The sequence below is a fragment of the Larimichthys crocea genome, chromosome XV (assembly GCF_000972845.2).
Source record: "Larimichthys crocea isolate SSNF chromosome XV, L_crocea_2.0, whole genome shotgun sequence".
Classification (NCBI taxonomy): Eukaryota; Metazoa; Chordata; class Actinopteri; family Sciaenidae; genus Larimichthys; species Larimichthys crocea.
Genome location: NC_040025.1, coordinates 9,347,314 through 9,358,212, shown reverse-complemented (window position 1 = coordinate 9,358,212; position 10,899 = coordinate 9,347,314). Strand labels below are relative to the sequence as shown.

At 40.9% G+C, this 10,899-nt stretch overlaps 1 protein-coding gene across 1 annotated transcript in view; it reads right to left on the bottom strand.

The window, feature by feature from the left end:
* Positions 1-585: 585 nt before the first annotated feature.
* Positions 586-10,899, bottom strand: part of cacna1fa (calcium channel, voltage-dependent, L type, alpha 1F subunit a) — a 20,710-nt gene continuing 10,396 nt past the window's right edge. Inside the window, exons 32-47 of the mRNA XM_027288432.1 lie at positions 10,612-10,632; positions 10,364-10,498; positions 10,211-10,276; positions 9,067-9,158; positions 8,807-8,966; positions 7,579-7,706; positions 7,393-7,489; positions 7,205-7,307; positions 7,001-7,102; positions 6,742-6,866; positions 5,499-5,848; positions 5,202-5,408; positions 4,168-4,580; positions 2,497-2,612; positions 2,092-2,415; positions 586-1,327 (exon numbers count right to left, since the gene is read on the bottom strand). Coding sequence (XP_027144233.1) covers positions 1,121-1,327; positions 2,092-2,415; positions 2,497-2,612; positions 4,168-4,580; positions 5,202-5,408; positions 5,499-5,848; positions 6,742-6,866; positions 7,001-7,102; positions 7,205-7,307; positions 7,393-7,489; positions 7,579-7,706; positions 8,807-8,966; positions 9,067-9,158; positions 10,211-10,276; positions 10,364-10,498; positions 10,612-10,632 — 2,646 coding nt within the window. The 3' untranslated portion in view covers positions 586-1,120. The remainder of the gene's footprint in view (positions 1,328-2,091; positions 2,416-2,496; positions 2,613-4,167; positions 4,581-5,201; positions 5,409-5,498; positions 5,849-6,741; positions 6,867-7,000; positions 7,103-7,204; positions 7,308-7,392; positions 7,490-7,578; positions 7,707-8,806; positions 8,967-9,066; positions 9,159-10,210; positions 10,277-10,363; positions 10,499-10,611; positions 10,633-10,899) is intronic.

Genomic DNA, 10,899 nt, shown 5'->3' with positions numbered 1-10,899 from the left:
TGTGTCTCCAGGTCTTTAAAGATGGAATTAAAAGCATTCAAAGAAATCAGATATTTGGGTTTTATAGCTTTCTATACAAACATTTGACACAGAAAACATAAAAGTCGCGTGAATACTGTCCGTCACACTGAGAAATACACAGATAAGATGAAGAATTTCCCTATATATGAAAATATAGCAGCGTGTGTGCCTGCGAGTTGTTAAACCAGACTATCCTACCGAGCGTAAACTCAGTTGTGAGTCAAAGCATATATATATATAATAAAAAATATGTGAATAACAGACACACATGGGTTACTGTTCTGCATGATTCTTTCTGTCTAAAAGGGGAAATGAAACCCAGATGTTGTCCATCTGCTGGTCCATTAATGGCTGATTATATAATTCACTCTTTTGTATTTTGCTGCGGTTTTCAACATCAATTATTTTTCACACAGCACTGCTGTGAAACCCCCCCCACCCCAAACGACCTCTCAGCTAAAGTACTCTGTTTGAAATGACATGTTATTACTGCACAAGAATAAAAACTATCACAAAAAAAAAACCCTGAAGCCATATATTTGAGAAAACATAATGCTTTATTTATAGTCACAAAAATCCAAAAATCCTTTCTATGAGTTTAGATAATTTAATATTAGAGGATATTCAATATTCAGTATATTTAAATATTTCTCTAAATGCCGTAGAGCACTCACGAATCAACGGTTTCAACCGGATTTCATTATTTGTGTAACAAAGTATGAATATTTTATTCATCTAGCAGTTTAATATCGTATGTAAGTATGTTCATATATACATGTGTGTTGTGTTTATTTGCCATGATTGCAACTGAACATACAGATGTATAAAGTGACAACAATTCAAGTACAGTAAAAAAATGAGAATACAATGCAAAAAAAAAAGTCACAATAATGCTAAGACATGCAGTCATAGTGTTCAAACCTTCAGTGCTGCCACATACTGACACGTGCTCTTAAAACCAGTGTGTGTTTTGGCATTCATAAATAAAAGCATCGTTCTTACACACACACACACACACACGCACGCGCACTGTCCGGTCCTCTTTCTTTTTCTCCTCCCCAAACTTCGTACCTCAAAGTTTATCTCAGTTCTGCTGATCTCAGTAAGAAATCACGCAGTTCATCTCATCGGCCAGGTCGTCCTCAAAGCGAGACATCGACTGGCTGGCTCCGCGAACTATCAGGTCGGCGGCGGCGCTCTCGATCTCGTCCATGCTCATGTGACAGGCTTCGGCGATCTCCCGCTTGGCAAAGCTCACAAACTTCGGGTCCCTTGCGTAGATGCCGAGACCCTCGGAGATCAAGATCTGCAAAAAAAAAACAACAAAAAAAAGCAGAACAATGATGTAAGAGAGAGATTATATCATACAAACATAAACTGTGTGCCTATCATCATGTCAAACCCACAGAGAGTTTTATCAGCTGAGAGAGTCACTTAGCCAAATTGATATTCCCTCTGGTCACAAGCGAGCAGCAATTTTATTTCTTTATCATAACGTAACCAGTGCAGAAGCAGAAGCAAATGGATTTACAGCGCACTCAGGAGAATGAGGACATATTAAACATTTAATTTCTCTCAGTAGCGCACTGATATAAAGTCAAATTGAATCAGCCAATAGCAGCATTCAAAATCAATATGATCTTGTTACTGCTGATCTGTCTGCCTCGGTTTGTCTAAAAACAATAATCACGTGTAAGGGGACAAGAATATGTCTCGAGGTCACTGTAGGGACAGTGTTAGGTGTTATCTTAGATTGTGAGAGACGCTGACTCCTATCATTGAGATACAGAGCAGCTGTCATTCCTCTGATTATTATGGGAGCCTAAGGTCAAAGGATAAGACTGTCTCATTTCATAGACACAACAGATACTGTAGAAGGCTCTACAGAGTCACAATCTAAAGATCGAGTTAGCTAAATTAAATGAGAGTCTTCCAAAGTCACAGAAATTTCATCCTTTTGTGATAAAACTTGCGGCCCTGTCCTATAATACAGCTGGCATCAGTGGATATAGGTGGGAAACCAAACTGCGAGAAGATTCAGATACTGGTGTTTGCTCCATTATTACTCACCGACTCCACCAGACTGTCAGCACTGCCTTTGTCTACGAAGCCCTGGTTGACCGGTGGCACCCTCAAGCTGCCGAAGTTTCTCGTCTGACCGGGGTACCACCCAGGACGCCTTCCTGCAGGGAGGCTGGCCGAGCCGTCGCTCCACAGTGGTTGGCTGGTGCCGGTGGTTTCGTCCACCAGCATCATAGGGGTGTAGATAAGCTTGCCCCTGCGTCCTGCGGGTTTGCCAATCACTGGACCAGGAGTGGTGCCAGCTGTGTTCACCCAGGAGGCGGATGACATCGAGGACACGCTGCTAGGCCGGGAGTCCAGACTGTGATGGGTCTGACACAAGACAGCAAGAGCAGGTGAAACACTCTGTGTGTAAACACTAACATTTTGAGAGTGTGTGTGCCAAAGTTTTACCTGTAGACGGCCTCTGTTTGGGGATGCGCTCTCACGGTAGCCCCCTGGGATGGGGAGGTGGTTGTCCACACTGCTCTGTGGCCTCAGACACTGGAAGTTAAAGGAAGGTGCACGACCTGAAACAAGAAGCAGGGAAGTGTTAGGAAACTGGCCAGGATGAATGACTACAACCCTATGTGCAGGACTTTAGCAGTAGCATGGCGAGATTACCAAGTAAGGAGGCCTTATGGCAAAAATGTAAATTTAGAAACAGTCATGGACAAATTTATGCACCATGCCAAACTAAATATGTGATTTTCACATTAAAACGGGGTGTGGAGGCACTCTTACCAGAGATGTAAGTACTGGAGTAAAGGAGTGGAGTAGAAGTACAAGTGCTACATCAAAAAACTGACTTGAGTAGAAGTAGAAGTGTTCTTTGAACACCATACTTAAGTGAAAGTACTAAAGTATTCAAAATGTTTTGTACTTAAGTATTGCAAGTAGAAGTATGTTAAAAAAAATGCTACTCAAGTACTGAAAGTAAAAGTACAAGTACTGTTGTTTATATTATTTCAAATATTTATTAAGGCACAACTTCTAGTGTTACAGTGTTACAATGTTCATGGTAGAGTTCTGTGATTTCCCATGGTCTGTGAATGTGTCTGAATGAATGTGAGAGCGAGGGAGCAGGTGAGAGAGTGCGCGCCTGGGTGCGTCAGGTGTATGAAGTACGGCGCACGAGCGAGGCTGATGTGTGAGACCGGGACTGTGATGTTGTTGTTGTTGTTTTTTTGGCGTGGTTACGGCCGACAGTAACCGAGTCCTGGAACCAAAGCGTTCAGCAATAAATGAAAAATGTATGGTTGATACTGCAAATAAGCAGTTAATCCAACAACTGTAAAACAGCTGACACACACATGAAAGTCTGTTTCATGAAAGTTTTACCTGCTTCACCTGGTTGGTAATACAGCTTTAATTATTAGTAATAAAAGTCTATGACTACAATCCAGCCAAAACAACCGTCTGTTTTGAATTAACTAGTAGCAGACTGATGGTTTCAGATCATTTAACAAACACCTTGACAATGAGGATATTGGCATAAAATAGGCTATATCTAATATTGTAGCACTGCATACAACTGGCAGGAATCAGGACCACAGTATATGAGGTTGCAACTAATGATTTTTTTCATTATTGATTAAAATTGATGAATTGTTTGGACTATAAAACATCATGTTTGTTTGCAATATATAGATAGATAGATAGATAGATAGATAGATAGATAGATAGATAACTATAATACTATATATAAGACATTTAGTTTACTATAATCAAGACAAGAGAATACAGTGTTGGTCAACAGTTGCAGGTCTGATAAGTTGGTTAATTACCAGTGTGTAGAGTTTAACAAAAGGTTCTCAGTCAGGAGTCAGTGTTTGTTTTGTCTGTTCTGGGCTACTGTAGAAACATGGTGGTTCAGCATGTGAGAGGACCTGCAGTGTCTGTAGATATGAAAGTCTCATTCTAAAGTAAATTTTTTGCCATATTCTGTAAAAAGAGCCCCCTAAAATCAGACACACTGCAATTTTAAAATAACAAACCTCAGAATTAAGGTACCAACATCCTCCTCTAATAAAGGCAGAGTAAAAAGAAACAAAAAAACAAACAAAACAAAAATATAATTCTCACCTCTTGGTAAGGAAGGAAGTACTCGTCTCCTGACACCATTTTCACTTCCATTGTATCCATTCCCGTTGTATCCGTTCCCATTGTATCCGTTCCCATCGTAGCCGTTCCCGTTGTAACCACTGACAGTACTGCCGTTTCCATTGTATGTACTTCCATAACCATTGTTGCTGATGATGCTGCCGTTTTCATTGTAGCTTGAGTATCCGTTCCCATTATATTCATTAGTGCCGTTGGGAGTGGGGCTTGCAGCGACGCTCCCTGCGTTCACGTTGGGGTCATAAACGTTGCTTACATAGCCACCGGTATCTTGCGTATCATAAGGCATCTCCCCGATGCTGCTGGCTCTTTCCAGGCTCTGCACGTTGTAGCCTGTCTCAGTTGGTGCAGGAGAGACAGCTTCTGGATACACGTACCTATAAGATCAATACCAAGAGTTAAGAGTTGAAGCTGGAGCCAGGGGGACTGGAAAAAGAAGGGACAGCTCATTGATTATTCCTTTATTTATCAATTTAATACATATATACTGTTTGTATACTGTCGGGGTTAATTGTGTATGCGATGTATTAAAGGAATGTGAAAGGCTGTATCTACATCCATCCACATCCTGTGCACATTATTCATCATATCATATTCTGTAAATAAAATGTTACATACCGGACCTTTAAACCTGATAAACCTGATGCTTGTATGAATTAGATGAGCACAGATTTGACTAAAACTATCTTTATGTTGTACTCTAATATCGATTTATTATTCTAAATGAGATTCTTTATCTAAAATTAGGAACTTAAAATTGTTATTAATTATTTCTTGTGACCTCTTATGGCTCAGTTTTTTCATGTATGTAGTTCCTTGGACAGTGAACACAGAGTGCGCTACAAACTCTTTGATTAAACTCTTTTATTTTTGTTTTCTTTATTGCAATACAAAACTTATATGTTTGGCCTTACCTGTGTGTCTGTGATAGTGTTCATGCACAAACCAAAACAATAATGTTTCTGATATTTGTTACATGTGTCTCGCATGTTCCTTACCTTTCTACCGATGCCAGAGTTGTAGCATCACCTTCGCAGCTATAAACCTGCTCGGCTACTCCGGTAGTAGCCGGCGCAGCTGGTTCTTCAAACACATATTCTCCTTCAGCTGGTACCTCTGGTGGAGGAGGAAGAGGAGAAGAAGAAGGAGGAGGAAGAGGAGAAGGAGAAGGAGGAGGAAGAGGCGCCTCGATGATGGCATCAGCCCTGAATGGGAAGGAACAGGAAACTCATTTTGACTTTCTAAAAAAAAAAACAATACAGATGTGTGCATTTATAAAAATGCAATAAACACACCTGATGGGCGGCGGTCGAGACCTCACAGGCTGCTCTGTTATAATGCTGACGCCTGCCAGCTCTGATTGTGGCCTCTCGTGCTCCTGCAGGCCCGTCACCTGCTCTGTGATCACACCCCCGTTGGCGACCTTGGGCTCAGCTTCTATGAACACTGTAGTTGTGTGCTCCACCAGCTTGTCTATTTGTGGCAGCGGCGTGCTGGCGGGCGTGGTGGTCGCTGAGGTCCCACGCTCGCTGTAAAATATCTCATCACCTGCCATCTCTCCCTCCGCAGCTTCCTCTTCTTCCATGTCGCAGGCCATGGCCAGACGCATCTCTGGAGCCAGGTCTTGCAGCGTCCGCAGCCCTTGCTGAAAACACACAAGTATAAACATTAACACAGAATTCAGGTGTTCATAATAAGCAAATATATATAAAGCAACTAGAAAATTAACATCCACACCACTTAAAAACTGACTTTGACTCCAGAAGTATGTTTTCACATTCGTCCGGTAAAAAAGTGTCATGGTTGTAAATGTCTTGTTTAGTGTTTCCTGTTTTATTTTGTAACTCTCCCCTCTCTGTGTCTTGTGTTACTTCCTGCTTAGTTTTCATCTGGGCCTTGTCAACGTGCCCTTCTCGTGTATTTAATCTTTGATTTTCTTTGTCAAGTCATACTGTGTTTGTCCGTTCTGTCTTCTTGTTCCTGCTCTGGATTTTTGTTTTTATGGACTTCTTGTTTTTTTGTATTCATCTTGGATGGATAGAGTTCTTGCCTGGACTTCCTGGCTGCCTTTTTGCTTTATGTTTACCAGCCTTTGAAGTAAGTTATTACAGGTTCTCTTTCTTTTACTTTCATGTCAGCATTTGGATCCACTCCTCGAACTAAATGTGACAGACAGTTTCTCCGTGCTCAAATTAAAGGTTATTTTTTGGGGCTTTGATTTAATAGTGACAAGAAAATCGTGGGAGAGAGGGTGATGACAAGCACTGAGCCTTTGTACACTGTACTTACTTTAAATCTAACTTAACATATACATATTCACATGATATTGTGACACAATTTAAATGGCATTTGGAAGTCTATCATAGTCCAGCATGTGACTAAACAAATGTGATGTGAAGACCTTAAACCTCCAGTTCAGAGAGAGCAGATTTGTAAAAAGGTATTTGTAGTATTTGAAAAACCAACATAAATTATGATTCATGAGGAATTTTAAATGTCGTAAAACTTCTGGAGGGGGAAAAACACAATATACGTCACCTGTAGAAATGCTGCCCTGTCCTTCTTTTTGGATTTCCTCTCCCGCTCCTTTCTCTTGCGGAACTTTTTGAAATAGTCCTGAATCAGGAAGCTGGCATAAAACTTCCCACAAGTCACCTCATCACCTGAGAAGGATAAAAATAATGCAGTTAGTGATGAAAATGTGGAGGGCCAGGAGAAAACTGATGGATAATGAGTAGCCCAGTATACTTTCCAGTGCAGGCATGTTACTTTTACAAGTCTCAAAAGTTTGGTTTACCTCTAGGAGGAGGAATGACTTCATCAATGAGCTTGGGCTTGGTACGTTTCCAGAGCTTCTTGATGATCACCTTCAGCTCTTCATTCTGCTGGTCGATGGGGCCTGAGGGGGACAAAAGCAACAAATGCGTTAAGGTAAGCAGCACCCTAACAGCACAGAGAGAGCTCTGGTCTCATATGTGTGTCTAAGTGTCTGAGATCGAACCTTCAGTCTTGATCTTCAGCGAGGTTCGCACCAGAGCGAACAGAGTAGCGTTGAAGGTGACTGTCCCGTCCCCGTGCAGTGGGACGTTCATAGCAACCAGTCTCTGAGAGGACAAGAAGGAGTGAGATCTATCTATCTCCACGTGTTTCGAGCATCAAGTGTGCGGCTGTGAATTTGTGTTGACTTACCTTGCAAGCCACACGATGAGGACACAGTTTTCCAAAACCAAGAGGTGGCTGAATCCTGCGCAGCATGGTGACAACATCGATGTGCTTTATACGACCACTGTGAGAGGCAAGGAAGAACACAAAACAGATTCAATGACACATAATGAGGAAAAAAGTAGCCGAGGGTTAAAGAGGAATGAGTCTTACGTCGCCTCCGGATCGTAGTCTGACCAAACTCGCTTAAACTCGTCCAGGTGGTGAGTACCGAGCACAGTCCAGTCTCTTGTCAGGTATTCAAAGTTGTCCATGATGACAGCGATGAATAAGTTAATGATCTGACAGAGAGAAGGACACAAACATGACATGTGACGAACAAAACAAAAACATCTGATAATTTATCTACATGCAATCATTGAAAAATGTGAATTTATTCATATAAGACAACATTTTTCATTCATGTGAAGCAGTTTGCTTCTAAATACACGTGAGTGGTCTGACATATAAGCATGTCAAGCTATCCAGTTCTGCGAATTTCACAAAAACCCAACAGGGCAAAAAGGGGGTCCGGGTCTATTTTAGCAGTCAGGAGGGTCTGGGTGAGTTTCTGCTAAAGGTCGAGGACCACACACAGGCTGTCCACGAGAGAAGAAACCATAGAAGGAATGTAAGACACGAACATGAACCTGGTTGTAAATCTGTGTGTAAGGAAACAAGGAGGGAGAGGGGGCTTTTCTAAATAAGATATTATTGCACAGGTTTGGATTTTTGGTCTCTGTTTAGGTGGAGAGGTGGCATTTCAGTGTCGGAACGTGGTGGAACCGGTTTATACTTATAAGTGAATCTACGCCCCGCGGGTGCCGTATAGAATTACACTCTCACTAGATGGCATTGATGCGGGTTTACAGCAGGTAATCTCTAACAGGCAATACTGTAATTTGCTGAATTTCTCACAACAAGATCAGCAACAGCTTAAAAAGATTATGAGTGTCAAGTTTCGTTTACTAAACTTCAGATCAGACCTCCATTCTGCTCTCACACAGTCTCCCGGTTTAAAGTTCATTTCACTAGTTTAATGTCTTAAAATAGCACTAGAGGTAATAGAAATGTTACCAAAACATTTGGACCCTTTTTAAAAATCAGGATTTTGCTCCCCGGATAAAGAAAATCTTCGGATGTAGGAGGTGGGAATTGGAGAAGGCGGTGTTAGCTTTTCAAGCTGCTGTAATACTATCCTCGCTACTTCCATCTGACTTTGATCCCACTTGACCTGACAGTCTGTAAAAGAAGTCTGAATTAATTACTTCTAAATTTAATTTGAAGTCAGGAGGCCGTATTAAGTTGCTTCAAAGAAAGGAAAGTGTTTTACTACAGATGATCCGAGCACTGAGTGATTTAAAGACAAAAATTATTCTTAATCCTCCTCAGCTTCCCTCACCAGGTAAGCACAGAGCATGAAGAAGCTGATGAAGTAGATGTAGGACAAGTTGCTACCGCAGGTGTACTCTTCACCGGGCTCAGTGTCGGCTTCTGGGTCACAGCGTCTGCCGGGCAGAGCTGCTAACATAATCTCCTGCCACTGCTCTCCAGTGGCACACCTACAAGTTCACAGACAGAGAGAGGGAAACATTTTCAGTTGACCCTTTCTTACACACTGAGATCTTTTAAACACTCAACATCTGTCTCATTCTGGCTCACCTGAAGAGCACCAGGACGGCCATGAAGAAAGTCTGGAAGTTGCAGTTTCTGTTGATATGTGTGTTTTCATCAACAGCTACTTTCCCGAATGTCTGAGAGGGGGGAAAAAATAGTGCACTTTTATTGCCAAGTAGATGTTTACATACAAGGAGTTTGGTGGTAATTTGCTGCTTAACAGTCACAATAAACATATTGAGAGAAACTAGTGGAGCAACCCGAGAATATTAAACATTAAGAAGACATTTAAAATATGTAAAATAGATCTGTTAAACCCTCGACACCAGAAGAAATCTACTGAGAGCTCAAATGTGAAATTTTCTCTTTAATTTGGTACCAATCATGTGGCATTTGTAGCTTTTTAAACCAAGTTTCTGAAAGGACAAACAACAGTCCAGTCCAGTCAGGTCAGTCCTCCCTTCTGCTGACTTTTCTGTGAACTGACCCCCCTGGAAAACGACCTCCTTCTGGGCAGTGACAGCCGGGTATGTCCCTCTGTTTACTGATGGTGATCACGTGATGTGATGTGAGCAACACACTTGAACTTGTAATGTCTTTGTCTCTTTGCACCCTGCATGAGGGTGGGTTATCTACAATAAGACTGTAAACGTGGGGACGCTTTGTTGGCTGAGCCATTTTTTAGATTAACAGTGGAAATCCACGATTAAAAATATAGATATCGATGTAATGGTTTATATTTCTGGTTCTGGTTATTGATGACAACTTAAACTATCAACAATACAAAGCTCAGGACTATTTTCTGTGTTTTGATGACACTGGGAGTGATTCTAAAATGATGGGCGCTCCGAGGAGACGGGGTCTGGACGGTTAAAATTAAAATAGCTGCACAGTTTTTTAAAATAAAGAGGATCAAATGTGCAAAACATTGACCAGGAAATGTGCAACTGTGCAAAGTATATGTGCCATAAAGATTTGTGTTAGTATAATGTGTCGAGTTAGACGTGGAGACAGGATGAGAATCAAACAAGGCAAGCTGTAATGATAGGGTCAATATGGCTGATAAAACATAGTAAAGTGTGGTATAGACTGTTTTGTATGGTCTATACTGTTTTGTTAAATATTAAATTAGTTAATTGATTATATTTAGTTGGTTAAAAAGAAACCTTGGTTTGTAAGAGACGCTCACCTGCATGCCGATCACAGCATAGATGAAAAAGATCATCGCGATGAGCAGACCGACATAAGGCAGAGCCTGAGCAGAATAAAGTCAAGAGCACCGTTACATAAGATAAGTTCATTAATGAACATACTGTGATTGAATGCTCTGTGTTGCACTGACCTGGAGTGACTTGACAAAAGTCCAGAGGAGGGTTCGAATGCCTTCTCCTTTGCTGAGCAGTTTAACCAACCTCAACACTCGGAACAAACGGAAAAATGTGATAGACACTTTTCCACTCTCTCCTTTTCCACCACCCTGAAACAAATGAGACAAAAACAGGTTTAAAAAAAAAAAAGTGTTTCAATGCTTAAAAATCTGGACATATAAATCCAAAAGACACATTTGGAGTTGTTGTGTTCAGCACTCACCTCGCCGTGACCACCTCCCCCCTGCATCCATAATTCAGGAAATCAAACAAAGGAGATACCATTATTAAAAAAAACATCAGAGGTACAAAAGTTTAAATGTTTAGAGTAAAACAGCTACCATTTCAAACAATGTTATTATACATTTACTCATTATATTTTATGTAATATTGTTTTAAAGATGTTTCCACAGTTCTGCTGAGGAAATGCAGACTTTTTTTTTATCGGAAAAGTAAAACAATAATCAAATACTTATACTTTTATTCTAAAATTACTGGAATCAGTCTATAA